The sequence below is a fragment of the Lepidothrix coronata genome, unplaced genomic scaffold, assembly GCF_001604755.1.
Source record: "Lepidothrix coronata isolate B3197 unplaced genomic scaffold, Lepidothrix_coronata-1.0 Scaffold10, whole genome shotgun sequence".
Lineage (NCBI taxonomy): Eukaryota > Metazoa > Chordata > Aves > Passeriformes > Pipridae > Lepidothrix > Lepidothrix coronata.
This window is the reverse complement of record NW_016690190.1, coordinates 2,480,704-2,506,981: the sequence shown is the minus strand read 5'-3', so window position 1 is coordinate 2,506,981 and position 26,278 is coordinate 2,480,704. Positions and strand designations below refer to the sequence as shown.

Below are 26,278 nucleotides of genomic sequence, written 5' to 3'. Positions count from 1 at the left end.
CACCAAACTATTTGGAATTTGCCAACACTAAGTGCTGCCTAGGAGAAAATAAAACCCCATGCATTTTAACTGGACATTCTTCACCTTCAGCCTATTACTTTAAGCAAACAGATAGCCTTCCTACCAATGTAAGTATGGAGCAATATGGACACTCGCCCTTCTGCAATCCTGCTGCTGTCAGCTCCTGTCAGAGGGACAGCCTGAAGCCATGGAAGAACCATGCAGATGGTCACAAACCAGGCCCCTGGCCTACTACTGACACAGCTCTTCCAGAAACACCACTGTGAAAAGCTAACACTGGGATGAGGCTCAGACCGCCTCCTCCATGACCCTCTCTAGGCAGGCTGGAGCAGTCTAGAGATGACAGTCCCTCCAATATCCATCCTTCTTCTGGGTACTTCTCCCTCTTCTCCCCATGCCACCACCTCTGGCTGATTTGAGCACTTGTTGCAACCTTTCTCAAATGCAGGTTGCACGTTCTCTGGGGCAACGCCATGCCACATTTGTCCATCGTCTGAAAAATCTGCAGCACAGAGATCTTTGACTTGGGATACCAGCTGCTAGGGGCTATAAATAATCTGTAATTAAAATAAAAGTGAAGCTGTACCACAGGATTGTTGTGCCTCCAAGTTTTCTCCAGACTACTCTCAGGAGACATAGAAGAGCTATCAGAGATAAAACACCAAATCTCAGCCTACTAGGTTTACACAGAGACCCACAAAAATATGTGTTTGTATTGTTCTGACCTCCAGATCTTTTTTTTTCCTTCACATTTTCTTAACCTTTAAAAGGCACATAAGATAAACAGAGGAGAAGCTAGGCAGACAACATCCTCGAAGAGATGTAGGAATATAATCAAGCCCTCAGACACACGCACACAAACACCATAATTTATCTCTTCCTCCTCCTGTTTGATATTATCCTCTGTTCTAGTATCATAATCTGTTGCTATGGGAACAGCTATGATGTCACTACAAGAGGTTTATGGATGCCTTGAACAGGAAGGAAAGGTACATGTTGATGGGAGAGAAAAAAAACCGCACCTACAAACAGCTGCTAAGCAGGAGACGTTCCAGGAACAGCAAGTGTTAACAGGGAAAAGATAAATACATCAACAGTGCTGGAGTCGTTGCAGACAAAAGCAGAATATAAACCCTGTTTTAAAAATAAAGAATGCTTACAAATTTTGCCTACAAGTAAAAATATTCTGGGAAAGCTAAAGGACCTTCCTGAAAAAAACAAACTTTCTTTGAAACGTTCTGCAAGTTTTCTGAGACTGAATGTTCTCTGAGTCTCGCTGCTAGAGTCCAAGTCTCCATCAAACCACTCCATCATCTGCTGTAACATTCCCTTCAGAAGTGTAACACCCCACCAAGGCAGCTATTAGGTAGGGAGCTTGCTGGCTATCCACCATCCTGTATGCCTTTACGATCTGTAACTAGGAAAAAACCTCATGTCTTCAAGCAAAAATAAATAGAACCATAGAATCACTTAGGTTGAAAATGACCTCTAAGATCAATGAGTCCAACCACTAACCAAACACTGCCAAGCGCACAACCAACCATGCCCCTAAGCACCACAACTATACATCTTTTAAACATGTCCATGGTGACTCCACCACTTCCCTAGGCACCCTGTTTCAGTGCTTGACAATACCTTCCATTAGGAAATTTTTCATAATATCCAATCTACACCTTTCCTGATGCAACCTGAGGCCATTTCCTTTTGTCCTATTGCTTGTTACCTGTGAAAAGAGGCCAACCTCCACCTCACTACAACCTCCTTTCAGGTAGTTATAGAGAGTGATGAGGTCTCTCCTGAGCCTCCTATTCTCCAAGCTAAACAACCTCAGGTCCCTCAGCTGCTCTTTATAAGACCTGTGCATTACATCCTTCAGCAGCTCCATCGCCCTTCTTTGGACACGCACTGGCATCTCAGTGTCTTTCCTGTAGTGCTCCTATGCCTTTAAGATTTGTTTCTTGAAGAATGTCCACCATTCCTGGACTCTTTTGCCCTCAGGACTGTGTCCCAATGGACTCTGTTGACCAGCCTTCTAAACAGGCCAGTGTCTACCCTACGGAAGTCCAAGGCAGCCATTCTGCTGAGCCCCCTCCTTACTTCTCCAAAAACTGAAAACCAATCACTGTGCCCAAAACAGCCTCCGACCACCACATCACCCACAAGTCCTTCTCTGTTCACATAAAACAGGTCCAGCAGGGCGCCTTCCTTTGCTGGCTCACTCACCAGCTGTGTCAGGAAGTTATCTTCCACCCATTCCAGGAACCTCCTAGACTGTTTCCTCTCTGCTGTTTCCTCTCTGTGCAGAGACACACTGAATCTACTGGATCACATCCAGTAGCAAATAAACACCCTGACTCCAAACTATAAGAAGAAAGGAGCTTTTCTTGCTCTCTTCACCCAAGAGAAAAACCAAAATCTTACAGACTCACTGCCAAACACACTGACATACCCAACCTGCTGCTAGAGAGAATAGTATGTTGAGCCTCATGCTTGAAACATGCCCAGCCTTTGGGCCATGCACATCCGTGTGCAGGATGATGCACATGTGGTTCTCACCCATAAGCACAGGTGTTGATGACTGTGCCTCCATGCTCGTACCTGTTTTGGTCACCTGGACTGATGGTAAGAGTAGAGCAGACATGACAATGGAGAGGGTGGGGCAGTCACACATGCCCTTAAAGGCATCATGTGCAGGCTAAGGGAAAATTCAGTATGCATCTCCTGATGGGGAGGAGGAGGGAGGATGGCAGATCAAATTCATCCGGCATAGACACCGCTGTCATGGGAAGGGCAATGGCGGCGAGGGAGGAAACCACAAGGATCTCAGATCAATGGAAAGTGCTGGTGTTTCAGATAACCTCTGTCCCATCAGAATTTCTTGAGTGTGGTGAGCAGGATCAGAGATCTTAAGGGAATGCCACAGCATCAGTTTTGCCTCTAGTCTCAGCTCCAGACGGGGGGAATCCCCAGGCAGACACTCTGTTTTGCCTGTACTAAGATACAGGTGGCATTTCCTGTCCTTGCTCACTTTCCTGTCCAAAGACGTTAGAAACAACTGCAGAGAAAAAACCTGGGAGAGACTGAAGTCAGTAAGGGCAGTTGCAAAAACAGTCCAAGATGGGATCTTCAGCATTTCACTCAATTTTCTGTTCCTGCCAGATTTGGCTGTGACAGCCCCAGCCCCCGTACTTCTCAGGGATCACTTCTCTCTCCTGTTACAGTCACTTACTCTCACCTTTCTTTCCCACCTCTCTCTCTCATCCTCTTCTCTCTTGTTCCTAACCTACTGCCTTACTCCATCTCAATCTTCAGCCCACCCCTTTCTTCCCTGAAGGAACCCCTGTCAGAAATGTTCAGGAAAACCCACACATTGTGATTTCCTCTCCCCAAAGAGCTCAGCCAATTCCTACGATCCATGCTCCTGGGTCTTCACTGCAAGAAATGCAAACCCTTTGGGGTGGGAACTATCTGCCCCTTCATGTCAATACCATGCCTTGTGCAGTAAGGTCCTGTTTTTGTTTGGCACTGGCACCACTACAGCAAATACAACTTTTATTAGGAATACTTCAAAAGCACGAGAGTAAAAGAATAGGAGGTGTAAAACAATGCAAAGTGGTTTGTGTGTTTTCCAGTTTCTTTTATATTTGTGGCTAAGGTTCTGTTTCTATTTTTTATGAAACAATCTCTTCTGTGTTTTCTATTTGAGACAAGAGTGGAAAACAAAGCTGATCTTGGTGAAGAAACAGAGACTGTGCTTTTTAAATTGGCAGGTGACAGCAAGCAGGATTGCAAAATAAGAATTCAAAACAATCCTGACAAATTGAAGGGTACAGGATGAAATTCAAATGGGACAGATACGAAAATCATACACTTAGGTAGGAAAGCCTAGCTCCATACACAGAGAATAGAAAACGGCTCATGAGGCATCAGACCTCTTGGACAGCATCTCGTAGCCACGACACACCACGAGCTGCACACAGATGAACAATGTCATGGTACAAAAGTTAAACCAAACAGGAGCACTGCCTGTAGGAGATGGAAGGAATGCTTCTGCTCTACTTGGTCAGCACAGGATCCAACATACAGCACTGTGCTCTAGCAATGCCATTGAAAGGAGAGGTGGACTAGCTGAAGGGAGCACAGAGAAACGGGAGGATGGTCAGAGCTGAAGGGAACAGGACACAGGAGAAAGAGCTGAAGAATGTGTTTGAGATATGATTCAGCCGAAGGAATACAAAGTCAAGGACAGACATGACAAAGACAAAGGAATAGTTTTCCCACACCCACTGTTAAAAGGACGAGGAATCAGAGCAAGCAAAGCAGAGCAGTTAATGAGGAGGTAAAATCTTTTCAGTGACAAAGCAAAGGGCAGTGATGACAGCCTGGGCAGGCTGTGCACCCCATACATGGGAAATACGCTGGACAAGCCTGTTAGGGAACATGCTGGATGGGCATTTAATATCCTGCTTTGAAACAGTTTTTGAAATCTTTCCTATGCCCACTTCCTACAATTTCAATGATATTGGTGAGAGGTAAGTTTCTCTGGCATTTCAGCATAACCCACAGACCAAGATAAACCTGTCAGTCTTTAGAACAGAAAGAGATGTCAGCCTGCAGGGTACTGCTGTGTAACACCATTGTTCCAGTTCTTGCTAATACCTTTAAGTATTAAAAGTCATAATGAACGGGGAAGACAGCTGCCTTTAGAGCTTCCCAAGTATCTCTGGTAAATACCACTGCCTTGAGGACTGACCTTTCCCACTTTTCAGGGTAGGAGCTGTCTGTGACTGCTCTTACTTCATCCCTCCAGAGACAGATGTCAGCACAGGCCCTGGAAGGTGAGCAGGACAGAGAACATGTAAATAGAGTGAGCTTCAGCTTCTCCAACCAAACGCCCCATTGAGGGGTAATGCTGAAGAAAACCAAGGGAACAAACTATGCCATCCTTCACCCAGCATGAAACTCCCTCTCCCTCCAGAACACAACACAGACAGGCTGATGCTGCCATGGGGAGACGGTGCTTCTCCTTGTGTAGCTCCGCAGGTTTCAGTGACTGTGGCTGTTGCTGACCTATATCAGAATCGAGCCCAGGAGCAGCTCAAGGGGTTCACATCTTGAGATTGCTTGCCTCCCACTGGCTATTCTGTACACATCCTGTAAATAAGCAGAAGACTGTTCCTTGGCATCATTCTGTCAGCAGCTTGATCAGACAGCCACTCTTTATATAGCACCTTGAACATACACACCATTGTATAAACATGCAGTATTACAGCTTATTGTTACTTCCATTCAATAAATAAATCCTAATGTTACAGCTTTTTAATTGTTTTAGTCCTGAATCTGGACTCTGGCAGGTATTTTGAAATATGGTGATGCCTTTGCCAGCCTACGGAGACAGGCTGTTCCTTCCCTCACGTACGTGGGCAGGTCTTAGAAGAATCGTTTTTACTATCAAAATTACCCAACTCAGAAGGCTACCTGAATTCAGGAGTGGTCCCAAAATACATGCACTTGTGCTTTCCTGAGGATGGACCTCGGTTGCTGATATGGCCAAGTGAGGGAGGACTCAGGTGTGCTCTGTGCTGTTAACAGGGGGGGAAGCATTAACATGCCTCTACTCTTCCTGCACGACAAACAGAAAAGTTGCTGAACTGAAATTATCACCTGGGTTTATTTTCAAAACAAAAGCTGAACTCTGTACTGCAAGGGGGAATAGTTTTAAAAGAGAAGGCCTCCCATTCAACACCTAGGTCTGTATTAGGGTATGTAAACAGCTGAAGAAACAACCTTTTCTCTAAATCGCGTTTAATTCTCACTTCTTGTTATCCACCAGTTATCCTTCTAAAAGCAAGAAAAAGCCCTCTCACATTTAGAGGGCAGAGATTTCCTAGTAAGGGTGAGGAAACAACCTCATTTTTATAAATGGACTGATTAAGCTATAGAGGCCATGAGTCAGAAAGGTACTTCAGCGTGTGGCCAGCTTTAAAGACATAAACAATCCTAATGAAGTCACCAGCACTGAATGTGAGCTTAAATTTAGGCACAGACCTTAAAATATCTTCTTAAACTGGGATCAGAGAGGAAAAGGGTGGAACTTTAAAAACAAAACCAAAACAGTCTCAGCCTACCTATCCACTACAGACACAGGGATGGGGACATCATAATAACTGTTAGCCCACCACTGAATGCCTTTGCAAACTCTCCTCACAAAGTCCAAAGGTAGTGCTGTCACAGTTGCCTCAATTCCCACAGCTGAAAGAACTTGTCTAATCTGCCTCATACTGGTGTCTCAGCCTGGTCCAAGCAGAAGGTGACCGCACTTCCTCTTGACCTCGCCATCTGGCAGCACTGCTCTAACACCGTCACCTGGGACCCACTTGCTGAGGTCCACAATCAGGACAGCGATTTACCTCCAAGCCCGGGTCACTAATTCTTCCATGATTTGACTTCCCAACTTTCTTCCTGACCAAATATCCACATACTTTTACACACCATTGCTGTAATGTGGTCAAAATTGAGCCTTATTCATTTAGCCACCCAAGTACGCTATCTACCTACGGATATGCAGGCTAACTTCTCAAGACTGACCTAAGTTCAAAAGCCTCACAAGCATCAGGGAGGTCTCTGGGCTGTCCCTCATCAGTTGAAGACCTACACTGAACAGGGTGCGTGCACACCCAGTTTGGGTGAAACCGCATCCAGTGGTTTCAAAGCACCATATGAAACTGGGCACTAAATAACAACCACTGAGTAAATGGTGAAACTGAGTGATGGGAAAACAAAAATTACTTCATTTTCTAGGCCCGCTGACATGTCTAGCTGAAGCCACCTGGGTTTTCCCCACCTGTTACAGCCATGAAGAGGAACACAATGCACAAAGTCCAAGGGCCGATGACTGTGGCGAGTAACTGTGTTTGCCTCTTTGTCTGCTCACCCTGGGCCCTGGGCCCAGCAGTGCTCTTTCCCCTTCTGAAAATAAAACAGCATTTTTCACCCATTACATCTCAAACTCACTTAATCGCTAGACACAGCAGCACGATAAGAACAATAATTTTAACTGGAGGGGACTTCCTGTTATCCTAGCTATAGCCATATCCTGAGCAAATAAAAACTTAGGCTTTTGGTCCCAGCATTGACACAGCTTAAGTTCTGATTATTATTTCATAAACAGGAAGTGCCTTTGAGTTATAATCTCTCTGCATGAACTTTGGGGTAAAGACCTTTACTCTGCCTCACTGGGGCCACCTCCCTGATGAGCGAGTTTTGTGTGTAATGAGCAAGTTTTATGTGCCTTAAGAGATCTGAGGATGCATTCAAAACCCAGCAGGGCTGGCCTGTTCCTGGCATTAAATGGGACCTGCTCCACGACCAGTCCAGGGTCAGATTTTCAAGCTTTCCCAGCCCCTCGTGTGACAAGCAGAGCATGCAGGCAGGTCCCTGCCTGCGCTGAGCTCCAGCAGCGGCACCGGTGGTGAGGTGCAATTTACAAATATTACCAGATTAATTCCATAAGCCACCCACATAGACAACTACCGATGCGGCTGCTAAAAATACACCGTGAGTTGCAAAAAAGTTGTCAAGAATAAGTAAGGAGCAAAGCAAAGAGGAACAAAACCAAAACAGAGGTAATCACTGTTTAGAAAATAAAGATTAATGCATATAAATACCTCTCTTTACCCAATTCTGAAGGATGCCAAGTACCAGACACCCAGGAAATCACTGGAGACAACCAGAGGCACCTGCCCTAGGCAAAAATCTACCCACAGCTCAGGCACTGCTGATGTCTAGCAGACCCCCTCTTAAAATTGGGTCTCCCCAGTCCACAGAGCCTGGCTCTATTCTCTGCACAGTAGAAAATGTCACAGGTGAGGACACAGGCGATGATTTTGCACAGCAAGGGCAACAATGCCCAGAGGAGGGTCCAGAGAACCAGATTCTCGCCTGCCTCAAGCCATTCATCTCCTCTGAAGCCAATACAGCCGCTCCTGACGAAGCTGCATCTCTGGTGCTCAGTGGGATGGCAGCCACTAGTTTGCCCCATCTCTGGAGCAGAGGCCATGCAGGATTACACCTGATGAGGTCCACTTCGAATCCCAACACATTTCCTCGTATGGCTCACAAACAAAACCAAAAAACAGGTCAAACATTGTTCGGTGGTGTTACTTCTGTTTTGTTCTACTTGTTATGTTTTTTACGTCCTTCATTTTACTGCTCAGCTCTGCAGCACCCAGAAAAAAAGAAAAAGAAAAAAAAAAGATGAGAAAAACCCAGGAGAGGAGAAGTCAACAGCAAAAACTCCAAATTCTTTAAAACCAATGGGAAAATTCTGCTTGCAGTGTGTGTGGGAGAGGATTTCACACCAGATATTCACTTATTTATCATGCCTCGCCTATTAATATCAGGTGAGGCACCATTCTGCTTCCCAGAACTGGTATTTAAACCAGCTTCTCAGAACATGCACGGACCACCCTCACCTGCACATCAAGAATGGTGGGTGACTTTGTGCATGTGCTCTATGTTATCACTCACTTAAAATTTCTACTGGAACCATTTCATAAGGCCTTAGAAGGTGTCACATTTCCTCCCAGGGTGCCTTTTCTGTCAAAGAGCCTATGTTCTGAAATCGGTACGGCAGGGATACGGTTTCACCTACCCTCGCCTGCCTTGCGGTGGTGGCGGTGGGCGTGCACGTGTGCCACCGAAACTGCTCGGTCAAGGGCAGGAGCCGAGAAGCAACGCAGAGCTGATCCAACCCCTCGACTCCCGTGCTCTCCTCAGTGGCCTGACCGTACCTGATGCTCCAGAGGTGGGCTACAAACCAGTCTGCTTATGCACAAACCGTGAGACTCGCAAGGGAGGATGGCAGTCCTCGCCTCCTTCCAAGGAGGAAATTGCATCCCCTGCGATAAGTTTTTATCTATGCACTGCAATATTGCAGGGAATTCTAAGGACCTCTCATGGCAACTAGGAGGCGAAAAACAATCATTAACCCCTCCTCCACCTCCCTCGAAGCCATTCAGCAGCAATTTAACCCGCAAACATACTGCATTACAATACAGATAAAACAATCTCTATCAGCCTTTACGCTATCTACCGGCTCCTGCCATTTGGGATATTCACGTATTTCCAGGCTTAAGGCTGCAGAGCCTGGCTGCGGACCCTCCCGTATCGGCTGCGGGGAATTTGTTTTTACAGGTCACTTTCATGGCATTTTTCCCCATCTGCTCCCTTTTCCCAGTCAGGCAGAAGCAGGGGCGCCGCCGAAGTTAGGATGCTCTAAGGCACCGCTAAACTTCCACCGCACGCTCCGGTGCGACACCGGTGCGGCCTCGGGAGGAAGCCGGCGCCCTACCCGCCCCGGCAGCGGCTCCCTTCTCCTCTGCCTCCCCTCCCCTCCGCTGCCCTGCCCGGCTCCGGGGAGGCGGCCGTGCAGGCTCTCGCCCGCTGCGGTGCGCCGGGAAGGGGGGAGCGTGGCCAGGTTGACCGCAGGCCCCGCGCCTCCCGCCGCCCCCGGCCGCTGCGGACCCGCCGCGGGGCACCGCACTGCCCCGCACCGCCCGCCGGATGCGGCCCGGCGAGCAGCGAACTTCAGAGCGCTCGCCGCATTACCCACCCGGCCGGCGGCGCCCGCCCGGGAGGGGCTGGGCGGGCTCCGCGGCGGCCGGTGCGGTGCCGGGCAGGCCTCGCCGGCCCGGGGCCGCACCGGGGGCGGGGGGGTCAGGCCCGGCCCCGCGGGGCCGCCGGGCGGGGGCTGGGCAGGTACGCGGCGGGGGCCGGGGGACAGCGGCGGCGGGCGGGTTCCCCCCGCCCGCGGCGGGGCCACGCTGCCGGGGGAGGCGCCGGGGGCGGCCCGGGGAGGGGAGGGGAGCGCAGGGTAGGGGGGGCTGCCCGGGCCGGGGCCGCTCGGCGGCGCGGCGCGGCCGCCAGAGGGCGCCGCCGACGGGCCGGCCCCGACCGGCACCCCGGGCCCGCCGCGGCCCCTCCGCCGGCACCGGCCTGGCCCCGCCGCGGCCCCCCCGCTCCCCCGCTGGCCCCGCGCTCCGCCGGCCTCGTGCCCGGCAGCGGCGAGGCTGGGCAGGGCCGGCTGCCCTGTCTGCGCTGCCGAAAACGCTCCCCTTTGTCTGGCCGCCTCCGGCGGGGTCCGAACTCCGCGCCTCGGGTGAGCTCGGGGCTGCCCAGAAATAACCCGGTGGGCCGCCGGTAACTTTACACCGCCCGCCGAACGCCCTCCGAGCGGGCGCCGCAGCCCAAGGCTCGATTTCCTCCTCAGATAAGTTTTACCGGCCTCGCCACGGGGACGAAAGTACTGTGTCCCCGTGCCGCCCCCCCGCCCGCTCCCCTCCGCGCCCGGCTCTCTGCCGCCACGGACCGAGCGGTCCCGGGCGGGATGGAGCGGCCGCCGGAGGATGTCCCTCCGGTTTATGTAACGCTCCCCGGGCAGCACCGAGCCGGGAGGGGTGACGGGGGAGGATAAATGCGTCGCGATGGGATTTAAATTAAACCCCGATACATCTTCGAATTTTTCTTTTTAAACAGACACCCTGGACTACGCACCGGTCTAACACACACCCCCATATACATATATACATATATACATATATACATATGTGTATATATATATATATATAATTTTATTTTTTTTTAACACGGAAAAAACTAAGTTGGGGCACTTGGGCTTCTCTCCGCAGCCCGGGCTGGGCTGAAGGAGAAGCCGGGGGAGCTGACAGGCGGCTGCCGGCAGCCCCGTCTCCCGCCGCCGCTGCCCGCGGGGTCCCCGCACCCCGGAGAAGCGGAGCCCCGGCGTGGGGAACTCCTGGGAAACCGGCGAACGGAGCGGGGTGGCCGGTCCTGGAAATGCGAACTGCGGCGAGGGGCAGGCAGGCAGCAGGCACACACACACACACACGGAGGCGCAGGGCAAGCTCTGTCCACCTCATTGTTCTGCTCGGCACCGGCACGGACTTCACCCACCGCCCCCCGCCGGGGACCGAGCGCCCGGGACCGCGGGGCCGGGGCGAGCAGAGCCGGAGGGCGACCCGCGCCTCGCCCTGCTCCCGCCGGGCGCCGGGAAGGGCGGGGGTGCCCCGCCGCCTCCCCACGACATCGCCGGGGCCGCGGGGAACCGCGGGCGGGCGGCCGGGGACCCCCTGCTTCCCCCCCCCTCCCCCGCCGCCACCGGGCGAGGGGTGCCGGCGGGGCGCGCCGGGCCGGGGCTTACCTTCGTACATGGGGGCCATCGGTGCAAGGACGCCTGTTATTCATGGCAACGCCGCCACGAACGACGCGAGATCGCAGCCCCCCAAACTCAACACACATCTGCCATCTTGAGCGGGTGTCTCTCGGCGGAGGCGAAGCTGCCGCCTGCCTTCTGCATCGCTGCCCACCTCAGCGCGGGGGGAGCCGGGCACATCCAGCCCCGCTGCCGGCCCTCCGACGCGGCCGGGGCGGGCGGGCGAGCGGGCGGGGGGCGGCGGCGCCGGGCCGGGCCGGGCCGGGCCGGGGCCGGGGCGAGGCGAGGCGCGGGGCCGGGCAGGGGCGGCGGGCGGCGGGGCCCCCCCGGCTCGGGACGGCGGCGCTGGGGAGGGAGGGAGGGAGAGAGGGAGGGAGGGAAGGAGAGAGGGAGGGAGGAAAGGAGAGGGAGGGAGGGAAGGAGGGGGGCTGGCGCGGTGCCCCCGCTCTCAGAGCGGCATGGCTGCGTGTGCCGGGGCGCCTGCAAAAGTTGCACTGGGGGTGAGAGAAAGGGAGAGAGAGACGGAGGGAGAGAGAGGGAGACGGAGACCGAGACGGAGAGGAGGAAAAAAAAAAGGAGAAAAAAAAAAAAGCAGCGAAGGGAGTTTGCAAATAATCAAGCGCCGATGGCACCGATCGCGGCTTCCCAGAAGGAGCGGGAGCGAGCGAGAGAAACCCTCTGCTGAGATTATGTGGGATCTTGTTTAACAACACATTTCAATCAGGAGAAAAAAGGAACAGTCAACAGAAGTTGGTGAAACTCTTCTGTCTTTCCCCCCCCCCCTCTTTATAGAAAAGAGAGGAAGGGGGAAAAAAATAAAAAGGCAGCTGATTGAAGCTTTGCAACTGACTGGCTGTGGGGATCATATAATTTGAGCTCATGTTTTACAATAGCATGGAAAATTCCTACCTCTCCCCCTCTCCCCAAATAAATCTTCTATTCCCTCAAGGCATTTCACAATCTGGTTCACTGACAAAAGTTCCAATTTATCTTTTTTTTTTTTTTTCGTTTAGCTTACTTGCAGTGTAAATATTTAGCGGATGCATTTAAAATAAACATACGTTGTTGCTTTTAGGATTCAGGTTGTGTTTTTGGTTGTTGTTTTGTGTTTTTTTTTTTAAAAAGGAACCACATCAAAGAAGTGTTTACTAAGTAAGATTGACAGCCTATTCTCTCCCTCCCCTCCCCCCCAGCTTTTTTTTTTTTATTTTAAATGATCCATCTCTCCGGTTGAGCTCGTGCTGTAGGATCACCAACCCGACCAACATCATTTTTGTCAGTGCATACAGGAAAGCAGTAGGTGAAGCTACGGGAGCCCCCATTGCCTGACAGGAGCTTTACAAAGGAAGGTCAGTCATCAGGTACCCATTACGAGGGCAAAGGAAGCTGAGACTCATGCAAAGCCTCTGGCAAAGGTGGAAACAAAACCTCGGGCTGTGATCCTGCATTAACTGCCGTCTGGATCTGTCTGCCTGGAGCTCCTTGCAGATGAGTAGTCTGGGACTGGACCAGTGAAGACATACTCTCTCTGTGCCTGCAGTTACTGGTGGTCCCCAAAAATGCTGCCTCTTGCTGCTGCTGGTGCCAGCTCAGACCTCTCCCACCGCAGTATTTGATCGCATCAGGGCTCAACGCCGGGCTACTCCCATTGATGTCTCAAGGAGGAGGCAAGAGGTAACTTTTACTTATGGATTTCACTGAGAGCCAAGTGCTCCTGCCAGCCTGGCCCCTCATCTCGGGGTGCTGCGGGTGCCTACGCTGGCAGATAAAAGCAGGCCAGGGAGCAATGCGTAGTGACCCAGCCGATGGAGCAGGATGGCCATGCTGCACTGTGGAGGATGTGATTCCCAGGCTCCTGTGGGCCCTCTTGTTAGCTAGGTATTTTCAGTGTTTTGCATGATTTTTCTCCCTCCACTGAAAAATGCCTGAAACTACAGGAGATCTGTCTCATGGCCCATTAGCATTCTGTTTACTGCATGAAGCTGAGGATACATGTTAAATGTGTCGAGGAGTGCCATGCAGGACTGGTGGAGGTGATTGAGGGCTCCAAGTAGGCTGGGATGGCACTGGAAGACTATGTACAGCAGAGGGAGCAAAACCTGCTCCTGTCTCATCCCTGCTTCATTTTGAGAGTGATCCCGAGACCAGCCACGGTCAAATCTTGGAAAGAAATGGTGCTGTCTCCAGCTGGACCACGGGGGAAGTCCAGGCCAGAGGTGGAGGGCAAGCGTGCAGATGGACATGGGCACAGTACTTGAACTTGCTTCTCGCCCCTCTTTTATTCAGCCATGGTAACCATCACAGTTCAGCTCTAGCCATGAGTAGAAAATCTAATATTTTCTTGAAACATGTTTCTGGTCATTGTAATTCTGTGCCGCTCTCTTCTTTATGATGGAGAACATGATCTGCTTTCCAAGGCTACTAACGCTTCTGAGCCCAGCCTGCCTCCTTGCCCTTGATCAGAGCAGCAGCCATGGAGCCCTGTCTCAGAGCCACGGAGGAGAAGTGTCGGAGAAAAGCAGAGAACAAAACCAGAGGAGCAGGCTGCTATAGGAGCCAGCTTCACTTCTTACCATTGCATTGTGCTGCAGCATGGCTCCAGGTTAGTCACATCATCCTTACTCTCCTCGGCTGCAGAATGGGGGCGGGGGTACCAGCCTCTGCTGTGTGAAACTGCACTGATAGGTTTTTTTTCCCTCTGTTTCTGAGCTATCCCATAGCCCTTAGGGTCTGCATTAACTCCATGTCCATCAAAGCTGGCATGACATAGGAACTTAAAACATAAACCAAACCCACTCCTCACCCCTTTTGCCAGAAGAAAAGAGGAAGGGGTCGACAAAGGAGTCTGCAGAACTCACTGTGTGTGGCCTGGAGATGAAAGTGGCGTCCCTGGCCCTGTGGCTGGTGAGTAGAGCACAAAGGGGGATGCAGGAGCAGCCAAACCTGCGTGTAACATAGGCAAATGCTAAAGCTGTTGGCTTCAAAGCACAGGTTATTCTGCTTCTTTTAGGGGAAAGGTGATGAACTTAATGGACTACTTGGCTGGTCTAGGACGACAATTCCTGATTGCCTCTCAAGTTCAGTATCGCCAAGGACATTACAGATTCTCATCTGCTGATAATGGATCCAAAGATAGGAAAACTAATAGGGATATTTTCACCAACAAGGACTGTTCAGATCATACACATTTTTAAATGTTGTTGCCAAATGAGGCCACAGCATATTTGGTAAACAAAAACCAGCCCCAACAGGTCCTGACCTCGGCCCAGACTGGCTGCGAAAACCTGGTGCGCAGAGGAAGCTGGCGGTTTGTGGGCACACAGAGGGAGCAAGGATTTGCCCTGCTAGGCACAGCCTTCCTTCCCAGCTCACACAGGGGCCTCTGCCTGAGAGTCTCCTTCAAAGAAGACTTAGGGCGTATGATTGGATCCAAGGTGCACAATCCCTTGCTGCACTTCCCCATTTCTGTGCACAGATGGGGATGCACTCTGGAGGCAGCCCAACTCTGAGCCTACAACCTTCTTTCCATTCTCTCCAAAACTGAGCATCCATGCAAGGATGTTACACCTTAGGCCCCTGAGCTAGAGACAAAACCGTGGTGTGGACATACCTGTCAGGAGCCAGTCGTCGGCAGCGCAGCTGCAACAGTCCTGGGACAAGGCTGTTCTGCTGGAGAGATCATGGTCCACTCTCTGCAGGCCTGAGACTGCAGGAGGTGTCACTAAAATTTTGAATCCTGAGAGACTTTCCCACCTCAACAGACTACTTCTTCTCTTTGGCCTCTTCACTCAGGAGAGGATGGCAAACCAGCACTGGAGAAGCATATATTAATGCCTCATCTTAAGATTTTTCATTTCTCCATTTGCATATTTGGGTCTCCTATAAACAGAGCCGCAGTCTGAGTGCAAGCACATGGCACACTCAGCCGTATCACAGAGTATCATGTACCACCAAAGTCACAGCATCCCCACCTATGTCCACAATGGCTATGGGGTGGTGATGGCAGATACTAAGCCAGGGAAAGGAGAGGTGGCCTTTTAACAGCACTGGGCAGGCACTCAAGGGGGCTCCATTTCTGCTCCCCATACACAAATCTTGGTGGTCTTAGCATTGAACTCACTTCTCCAGAAAGGCATATGGTGTTTGACTGGTGTCTCAGGGGACTGCTGGTAACAACCTCAGCCTATACTTAACTGCAGCGGGAGTAGAAGGGGTTACTGTTTTTTGCTGGAAATGTGAGAGTTTGGGCTTCTCTTTCTTTTCTCTTAGAAATTAATACAGATTTTGGAAGTCAAGATATAAGAAGGAAGGCAGGTGAGTTTTAAAACATTCATTGCCAGTTTAGGGGGGTTGTGTGAATGGACACAAGGTGCCCTTTGGTCTCTCAGAGCCAGAAACACCATGGTTTGCCAGAAGAGGCATCACCTCCTCTTCTCTGGTACCTCCACCAAGCCCTGGCTTTGCCAAGAGCATGCCAGGGGCATTTGCAGAGGTGCCTGCTGCTGAGATGCAATGTCTTCCTCTTTCCCTCAAAGAAAGCTGAGGGGGTTTGTGGCTCCAGCTTTCTTGGTTAATTGTCCACTGCATTTGTTTCTTTGGAAAGACTGAGCCTAAGAATGTGTTAATAAAAGACTGTAAGGTACATTAAGAAAACAACAACATAACAAACCAAAAAAACCCAAAGAAAAAACAGGAGAGAAAGGCTGTAATCACACAAGGTGAGCACATCTCCTTCAGTGACAACCTTTTATACCTGTTTGCCTTCATGGTGGAGCTGGAAGGCAGCATGTTGTTAGTAAGGATCAGGTCCCAAATATTTCACGTTAAGCAAAGGAAAATATTTTCTTAAAACACCAGGGGAAGGTTTCCCAGTGAAATACACACAGATGTTTTCTTTTTAAATGTAAATCAGTGAGGGAATGGACAGTTTAATTAAAAGTAAAATTATTAGGTAAGTGCTCAGGGAATCTACTTTATTTGCTGAGTACACTCACATATTTTTACTGGTGAGTCAATTGCAATTTTTAATTTCTTTCCACTTAAGAAGACCAGCTCAGAGACTAGCCACTGTGATGTGGAATATTTGGGGGAGGATTTTTCCATGGATAGCAGGAGTGTCTGTCCTGTGTACAAGTTGTGGATGCCCAGGCAGTTTGCTATGGTATGTCCATTCCCAGCCTTACATCACTGCTAATCACAGTATCACAGAATATTCTGAGTTGGAAGTGACCCACAAGGATCATCGTTAGCAAACACTCATTATAGGCTGCCTCTGCAGAGATTTTCTCTCACCTGGAGAAAATCCTGTCCCTTGTGACAGAGATTTTGGGTCCTACCAACTCAAACACTTGTGGTAATGGCTGTCTGGGATGCTAAGGGAAAGGGACTATAGTTTTAACTGACTTTACACCCTGTTGCTGCTCTGTTGCTAGACTCTGCTCCCTTCAGTATGACCCATCCCTTCACACACAAGACTTTTTGCAGGCAGGTGTTTTGTGGAAGCCCCTTCCCTCAAGCCCATGCGTCCCTCTTCAGCATGACAAATGATACAGACAGACTCCTGAGCACATCAGAAAACAGTCAGCAAAAATACGCTGCATACTTGAGTGGGGTTGAGGACTGATGGCTCAGTCATAGCTGAAGTTCAAAATAAGACCACAAAAACCTCCAACAAAATTATCCTGTGCACCATCGAGTTGGATTCTATAAGAACTCAGATATTTTTACTCAGTCTGAACGTCAGTGGCGTCCTCAGTGCAGCTCGTGTGATGTAAATGCCTCTTTCAGGGGGTAACAAACGGATTTACAATGCAGACATACAGGGGGATAAGACTTAATTCCCACTATGAAACCAGATGATGCTGATAAAGCCTCAGTGGCTTCAGCAGATGTACCCCGACATAGACAGGAGTGTGGCAATGGACAGATGTTGTGAAACGCTTCAGGTACCACGGATGGCAGAAAGGTGCGATGAAAGCGCACAGCCTGATTAGTGCCCCGGGGAAGGCAGAGATCTGGGTCACCTCATCCAGGCCTACCACCACATATGATCACATTTCTGAACTTTCTTCCCCATTAGGAGTATCACTGAAATAAATGCCCTAAAAATGATGTGGCCTCTCTGTTTGAGGGGTTAAACACAGTTTCCCATCGTCGAGCTTTTGCAGTTGGCTCAGGTATTGTCGCAGGGTCTTGGATCCTTTTCTTATTATTATTAATAAAAGAAACTTTGAAATATATTAAGAAAAAGTGCTTATCAGATAATGAAATTCTAGCTGTGGTTGTCTTTCAAACAACCAGGGCCATGATTTAATTGGAAGTAATTATAGTCTTTTCTGAAGTATAATTTTTAGGGTATTTTTTCCCCTGACATTTGCAGTGTGGAAATTAAAAATAAAACGATGTCAGAATCACAAGATTTCAATCTGTCTTCAAACAATAATGTGGGCTAGTGTCAGAGGTTTGTCCTTGGCTGGAAGGAGGAAAAACTCACCGAAAAAAATCCTTATGGTGAAAATCGCCAATAGCACCCACTTGTGCATTTTCTGTGCTCAGAAATTCCTGGGAGACTCCTGCTTACCAGAGCTCACTAGAAAGCCTCCTAACTCTGGTGCAGTGGGAAAGGGCACAACAGCACCTAGCTCCTGAGAGCATCACATTTGTGATGCAGGCTTTGTTAATTATTCCACCAGTAAAGGCTGTATTAAGAGACACAATTAGAGCAAGGAAAAAACTTTTCCCATTCTACACAACAAAGATTAAATGTAGTCCTTATATCCTGCTAAAAACAATCCAGGGTGTAACAAAGATATTTCCATGCTTCTTTTCCCCCAGTACTTTTTCCAATTTTTTAAAGAGGAAATTTTTCACATTATCTCTTTCTAAATTTTACCCTGTTTTCACTTTGCAATTCCTCAGCTTCCTTTGGTGAAACTACCAGTGCATCCTCTAAACTCCAACTCACACACTCTACCTTACTTAAAGTGCTATTTCCAAGGGAAGGACAATCTCCAGCATCAACTCAACTTTTTTGGTGGCCATTGGCATCAGCAGGGCCCTGTATTCCTATCAGCCTGTGTGGCTCTACTGGTACTGGACGCTACGATGCCCCTGACCACATGCATCTCTAAATACAGCCACTCAGAAGGAAAGTTTGGCCCAGACTTTTAAATCACATTCTTCAGACTCCAAATAATTTCTGTATGGATGCAGACATGCACATGAGGAATTATCTTGCACTCTGAACTCTCTGCTTCTGGATCTGAAATTTTATATGTAATGCCCATTTTAAATCTGTTCCTGAACACCAGTCAAAGGGAAAGGAGGAAACTATTTCAGATTAAAAGGACAACACCGTATGAAAAGAAAAAGCTACATATGAGGCAGATTGTGATTCTACAGCACTGTATAAAGTGCTGTAGAGGAATGTATGAGGGATGAAGAACTGAGGTTCTGCAAAATGTGTTGACTTTTTGAAGAGGCATCAACTATCATTATAGACTCTGTGGAGTTATTAACCAGATGATTTACAAGCCAAATTCCTACTGGGCAATACCTGCCTGGTCCACTTACATATCCTGCCTCACCACTCAGCTTTATTTATCCCATTCTCCACTCTCCACCTTAAAAAATCCCATTGCGTGGCATTACCAGCAAAGAACAGCTATGTTTTGTCTCAGACATGGCTTCAGCAACAAGGTAAGAGATTTCCATCTATTCTTCAGCCTCTGAAACAACCTCTTCAAATAAAGGTATTTTATTAAATGGGGGAAAAAATTATACAGACTGAGGTAAAATTTTGGTCAGGCCTTATAAAACAAACTCAGTGACTTTAAACTAGCAAAACTTTCTGTGGCACTTAGCCTAAGCTGATCTTCTATACTATACTTCAGGGATAAGTGCAGATGTGCTGACAGAAACCTCGTGGCTTCCAAGCCATGCGCTGTGTAGAGCTTTGAGGGATTTTCTGGAAAGCAACTACTTTTCCCAAGTTAAACATTTTTATCTCCCCTCCCAAAATGTCCAGCAGACCAGCAGTGTTTCAAAGACAAGCACACATGTTTACTTCCATGACTTTCACGCTGTCAACAGAAAATATTTGAAATTGCAGGCAAAGTTTCCAAGAAAGCAGAGATGAAGATTTTCTTTGCTTAGATTAAATTTCCAAGTGCCTTCCACCACCACTCCTGCCTTTGCACCACTCCCTCGCTCAGCTGGGAGCCTGGAGATCTGAGCCCATGATTTGACCACAGATCTGTTCAGGGACTTGGTGTGTTTAGGCACTGTGGGCCAAGGAGCATATTTGGTACATGCAGTGCCTGCCACAACACAGCACTGAGCTTGGCGGGATGGGAAACCCTTCTAGTATTTACACTTATTTGACTACTTAATGGACATTATCTCCTTCTCCAGCCCAGATCTCTACAAGAGCCAAACCTGACCATGATGTCCATCACTGTTAATGCTGTACCAGTAGTAATAGCTAAGCTATTGGTGATGGGTTCACACAAGAACATTGTTCCTTGTTGGTTAGCCACAGCCTGTGACTGTGGCTTTAACAATTGTGATGATCAGGTCTTGTCTTGGGACCCTGCTGCCCACCCACTTCTGTGCTGAGAGAGCCGAATAAATATTTACTACTTCTCAAAATAACACCCAGACACACTCACCCTTACCACTGCAGAGTAGTTCATCTAATTGAAATAAGAACATAAGTAAACTGTTTGTCAAGGCGGTTTATTAGGAAAAGATTGCTGTGTCAGGAGCTCCCTCACTGCGAGAGATGCTGTGTTGTCTCTCTTAATATTTAATGCCATTTTAATAATATTTCCTAGTTAGGGGGGCAGGCTGATGCTACAGACTAAAGGCCAAGCCTGCCAAAGTGGGGAGGAATAAAAGCTGGAGGTCAGGTTCACTCCACTGACTTCCCCACCTGGAGGCTAGGCAAAGAGCAATGTTGCTCTCCTCAGCCACACCCAGGTCCTTCTCTCAGGGACTTTATTTCAGATTTGTTGATATTGCCTTTCCTTACTCAGAATGGCACTTCAAAAGGTTAAGGCCACATCCTGAGGTGGTGGAGATGAGAAACCCACATTTTTCCTTTGAAAAACCTATTTCTCCTTGCAATGCTGCTCCAGTTGGGCTCGTTAATCAAACAGGACCATAAACTACTGAATTTATCCTAAGCTTGTGATTGCTCCTGCCTGTCTTTGGCAAGTCTTGTTTTGGAAACCTTTGGGTTAAACTCAGAGGTGTTTTATCTCAAGGAATGGGGAACTGCAGCTTAAGCATCAAAGGTCCCCACTAGTAAAACTTCCAACAATTCTGCCTCTGCCCTCCAGCCCTCACAGACCTGCCCTTGGCTGCAAAGCTGCTGCACAAGGGGGTGCCCCAGTCTCTACATCATTCCTCCAGAATTCTGGCAGCAATACCCAGCTCAGGCTCTTCCTTGTTGTGAAAGACTCCTGGCTGAAGGACCGTGGAGTCAGAGCCTCTGAAGCTGCTGCATAATAAGCTGTATTCTTTTTCTAAACATCACTAGACAGTTCAATAATAATTACATGAACTTTGTAATCAGCCAAACCAGCGTAGGCATCTACTGACCTACACGTAGCATTTGTGAATAATTTTACATAAAGGGCAGGTACTTTTGTACTTAGTGCACAGGACTTGTGCACAAACAGCTACAGAAGGAGGGCCAATTATAAATAAACCATCCTTAGTTGTCACTTTGCTGTCTCTGACTTCCCACGCATTCAAATGGTGAGACTGATTCATTTAATCTTACTCTAAAGCAGCAAGCCACAGAGGCAGTTTCCCGACAGTTGCTTAAAAAAGTGTAGCTCAGCTCTCTTAAATTGTCTTCCCTTGTATTATATTTAGACATTGTGATTAGAGTATCTGTCACGATATACTTTAACTTTGAGGCAGAAGTTCGAGCCGCTTTCTGAAAGCAAACGGAGATGCTCCCAGGAACCAAAAGGGCATGAGCTCCGGGTTTCAGCGTTTAGGAGCAGAGATGTTCAGTGCTGCTTGCACTGCCAGCTCCCCCGGCACAGCCAGCCTTATGAAACCTGAGTTTTCCAATAAGTGCAACATTATTTACCACAATGAGACTTCTGGGAAGGGTGGAGGCAGTGAAAGACTTAGCGGCTGTTTCCAAGCGTTTTAGCAATATCAGCTGAGAAATTTTTATGATCTTCCCTTCTGTCCTCCTTCCCTCTTCTCCCCCCCAAACCTGGCTATTCTTGTCAAAGACTTGGATGCAAAATCTGGACAATCCTGTCATATGAACATGGCTTTTACACATTTGTGTCACTGCAAACCAGATTATAATGACTACACTTCATTCATTTTATTCTAATTAAGTCAGTAGAGGTTTCAGCATAGATACAAACTTGATGTGCAGCTCTGCCCTTGACAATTGCATGCCAAAGAGAATACCTGAAAGCTCTTGTTTTGCTAAATATGCTATTTAATATTTTCTAATGCTCGGGTAAAAACAGTCAGTGAATGTGGAGCCTTCCACATTGCTATATTATTATGGAGAAGGTTACTAGAGTTACACTGAAGGAGGTTTCCTTGTTCTGTGATTTGCTTTGCCAGAGCACTTATCAGATACTAAACTGTGAGTTCACCTGCTGACCACTATCTGTGATGAGAAGACCCCCAGATTCTATCAGACTCTCAGCCACTGCTCTGGCTGCAGGAGCTCTACAGCAGCCTAGCAAATATGACCAAAATCTGGCAGACAGGACAAGGTGAAAGACCCTCTGGACCCTAAGGTACATGGGGAGACAGGGAGGGTTCTGTGTAGAGGGGGAATGGTAGGGAGCAGATGCCATACCGCTGTTGCCTGTTGTTAACCTGGAATAAATGCTGCTGTGGAATTCAACACACTGAATTAAAAGGTGAGTTTCTCCCATGTGCCATGTATAGGATGCCTGTCTCCTCTAGCTGATCTACAGAGAACTGTAAATCTTTTATTGCTTCCACATACCCTCATAGAAACTTGTGCTTTTAATTTAATGTGTAGAAAACTTGAAGTCCTACATCCAGATCTTAATGTTCATCCAAATATGATTGGATTACCATTCTTTTAAGATCTGCTATATTCCTCTTCTTTCAGATAAAAATGTCGTGCTAGAAGTTTTCCATCATCCCTGTGTCTCTAGAGAGAATCTTGGAGACTTGAAGGTGACTTTTCTGTGAAATGTTCTCAATATAATTCCAAAAATACTTAATAATTTGGAGTCTGCTCCTCAACCTCCAGCAGAGATCAAAGAGATCCCAGAAAAAAATTAAGCAACATCCATTCCTAGGAGCTGAGCCTTTGGCTATAATGAATCAATCAACTACCCTTTTATCAGCCAGATATATATTGACTTGGGGCATTTTGGAGCCAAAGGCTAGTGTAATGCTGCTGGTTTAGGCTTTGTTTCCATCAAAATATTAAGTCCAAGGAAAGATCTTTGTTTTCAGTGTTTTTTACATCTTCTTGTTATTTTCATCTTCAAGCTTGCTTGGCCAGTTGGGTATGAAAAGCTTGTTTTTGCTTCCTAGTGGCAAGATCATCTGTTGATGGTATGCATGAGGTGCTAATTACTATCTGTCATTGGTATTTATGAGGTTCAAATTGCTACAGGAACTAAGTGCCATGTACAATATTGAGATAAGCATAAATGTTATTGAGTGTGGATTCTGCTCTTCCCACCCTAGTGCTTGTACCCTTTGACTTGAACACCTCGTCCTCTCCCTCACACTCCTTTTCATACTTGCGAGGCATCTGAAAAAAAAGTGAGTTATGTGCTTTGCTGTGAAGCGACCCTGGCTTGTGAGTGAGTGAGCTTGGGAGTGGCCCATGGCTCCATCTCATGCTTCTGTCCCTCATGCCGGCAGGTGACCCAAGGCACTGGCACTGTGACCAGCAGCACTGGGAGCAGAGCCCACAGAGCCTGGGTCTGCTTTGCCTGGAGCCTGCACGCCAGCTGTTGTTGAATTGCTTTCCGTAGGATGTCTTCTAAAATCCAGCAAACTGTGGCAACTGGGAGAGCTGAAATCAATTGAGGTGCTGCTTCCCAGCCTGTGCACAGTCACAGAAGGTGTACCAGTCAGAGAGCATGGAAAGCTTTGAACTATTTGGACCAGGAGCTGCTGAGAAGCAGAGAGCTTCTGGAGCCTCACTGGCATTAATGTGAAGAGTTTCTTGTGGCTACTGCTACTAAAGACACACTTTGCTTCTCAGACAAACTAGATCCTTTGACCAACTTGGCCACAGCTGTGGCCAGAGATTCAGTCTCAGCCTGAACAAAAATGCCTGCAACTCTATTTCTACCACTACAGAGAAATTAATATGATCCCACAAGAAAGTTGATTTGAGATGAAAAAAATGCAGGTCACAGTAGCAGCTAATTCCCAAAAGGGACAGGCACAAACTTCTTTAATGTGGATATTGAAGGGGACATATTTTGTTTCTATTATTACTTGATTATGGGAGACTAAAGGGAAATTTTTTCACAACCAAAGAAGTATTTGAAAAAAGTTTTTAAAATGTGAAAATTAAAACAAAAAATTAGGAAGGATATTGAAATGAAGCATCTGTGTAAAACTTTTTCTTCCTTCTTTTTGATCAGTTCTGATGGTTCTAATTGATGTCCAAGGAGAAAGCTGGAAATGACTTAGAGATGAAGAAGAAAGGAATGGCACTGCCATTTAGAGATGAAGAAGAAAGGTAAGCCCTGCTTATGGGACAGCAACCCTGGGACACACCAAAAATGCTTGAATAAAGAAGGTGCCATGAACCAACATTTATCTCCTGCTTACCCTAACAGCTATTTCCTTACCCTCAAATGTTTAGGAATGAAAAGCTGTAAGGATCACTAGTTTCACTAGGACTTTTCCTTTATATATCACTGCTCACTCAAGACTTTCAGCCCATTACACAAATTGCAGTGACGTGCTTGGCAGGAGCCCTTTGAAGCACATACTGCCATTCCTGCCAGCTTGGTTTCCCCAGCAGAAGAGCAGTGGTTGAGGGAGATGAAGGGATGGAACCTGCAATGCTGGGATACCCTGTGCTGGTTTAAAGGTAAACCGGCAGGGGAAATGAACCCAACTCAAAAGAGAGATTATAAGTCAGAATAACAATTTAATAAAATAATACAATAAGTATGATTATACAGACAAACAATTGGTTTTAACCCACAAAACCCAAATGTATAACCCAGCACCCTGAGGCATGAACAGAGTGGTGTTCATTGGGCCCCCTGAGTCCAAAGTAAAGGGAGAGGGGGAAAAGCTGTTGGTGAGAGTGCTGTTGCAGTCTGGTCAAGAGTGGTGGTTGCAGTCCGGTCGAGGGTGGTGGTTGTAGTCTGGTTGAGAGTGGTGGTCTGCAGTCTTCCTCTGGATCCCACGAGAGGTTAAAAAAGTTCCAAGACTCCAAGATTATATATTCTTCAGTTCAGGCAGGAATTCCCAGTACTTCCCTCAGGGTGGGAAGTTCACAATGCGTGTGAGGTGTGAGAACAAGGGGGCACCCTGCTATCTCGGCAGGCCTCTTAACACCCAGTTTATAGCCTGAGGAGTCAGGCTGCTCTGGGCAGAGGGTGTAAATAGTCTATTGATAACAGTTTCTGGGAAATGGCATGGAAGGCTATAGAATGCACAGTTTTGGGTTACACCCATACAATGATGAACTGGTCCCAGCTGTTCTAACTAGGACATGCCCTCACTTTCCTCACCCTCCCAAGCTGCTCATGCCTCCCTTGCTTTGCCCCCCACCACGTTTCTGGCCTCACAGCCCACCTGAGGCCAGGTTCTGTAGGGATGACAGCTCATTGCCAGATGCTGTGGTGCACTAGGCAAACAGGGAGTGGGCACCCAGCAGCCAGTGACCAGCAAGCCAACGATCCTATCCCTTGATTGCTGAGGGCTGCTCCATAACGCCAGTAGATTTGCAGAGAACAAGCAGAGCTGGAGTCAGGTTACACTGACTCCCAAGGACCAGGCAGCAGCTTCCCATGGAAAATACATGCCCACGTAAATAAAGAGGGAAATAATTATAAGGGAGTAATTAACTGAGCAGAAGTATAAATGGAAAGCAGAAGCAGAGCTGAAAGACAGAAAGAAAAGAAAACCGTTTGAGCTTTTTTGTAGATGCAGAGGTTTGCATTTTGCATTTAAAGAAATAGAGGAAGAAATTTAAATATGTATTTAGGAAAAAAATTCCAATGGGAAATGTGAAAAGAACCAGAAGCTTTTGCAAGGCAGCCTCTGAAGAGACAAAGCTATAAATACACAAATCCAAATATCAACCTTTGCTTCTTAAACAATAAAAAAACCAAGTAATTTGTTCATTACAGAGTGAAAGTAAACTTCTGGGAAAGCACCTGATGACAGTGCTGGGAATTCCTTACCCTGTCACTTTTGCTCCTGTCACTGGGCAGTATGAGGTAGTTATTAAAGTGTTATTTATTCCAAGAAACATTGCGTTCCTTTTTTTCTCACCACTACCTTGCTTATAGTCAGGTGTATTTGTTGAAACATGCTCAAAGCCCTGAGTTGCACTAACATCAGTATCCCAGCGTCATCCACTCAGCTGGTTAGTGGAAGGATCAAAGACTCCTATCCAGTGAGAGACCCTTCCTTCCCATAGAATCATGGAAGGGTTTGTGTTAGAAGGGACCTTTAAACGTTATCTAGTTCAATCACCCTGCCACAGACATCTAGATCAGGTCACTTCATCTAGATCAGGTCACTCAGAGCCTTATCCAACCTGACCTTGAATGTTTCCATGGATAGGGCCTTTGTCACCTCTCTGGGCAACCTGTGCCAGTGTTTCATCACCTTCATCATAAAAAATTTCCTGTGTATATCAAGTCTGAATCTACACTCCTTTAGTTTAAAACCATTACCCCTTGTCCTGTTGCTACTGTCCCTACTAAAAAGTCTGTCCCCATCATTCTTATAAGCCCCCATCAGGTACTTGAAGGCCACTATTAGGTCTCCCAGGGGCCTTCTCTTCTCCTG

The 26,278-nt window shown here is 47.9% G+C and overlaps 2 protein-coding genes across 4 annotated transcripts in view; one reads left to right on the top strand and one right to left on the bottom strand.

Moving 5' to 3' along the window:
- HIPK2 (homeodomain interacting protein kinase 2) overlaps positions 1 to 11,475 on the bottom strand; it is a 130,129-nt gene extending 118,654 nt beyond the window's left edge. For 2 of the 3 annotated variants that reach the window (XM_017804682.1, XM_017804684.1), the window contains exon 1: positions 11,240 to 11,475. In XM_017804682.1, the coding sequence (XP_017660171.1) occupies positions 11,240 to 11,258 (19 nt within the window). In that variant the 5' untranslated portion in view covers positions 11,259 to 11,475. Of the gene's footprint in view, positions 1 to 4,774; positions 4,853 to 11,239 lie in introns of all 3 variants that reach the window. The other variant, XM_017804683.1, reaches the window with a different exon arrangement.
- Positions 11,476 to 23,951: 12,476 nt separating this feature from the next.
- TBXAS1 (thromboxane A synthase 1) overlaps positions 23,952 to 26,278 on the top strand; it is a 254,332-nt gene continuing 252,005 nt past the window's right edge. The window contains exon 1 of the mRNA XM_017804942.1: positions 23,952 to 23,981. The gene's annotated coding sequence lies outside the window, so the exon portion shown is untranslated. The remainder of the gene's footprint in view (positions 23,982 to 26,278) is intronic.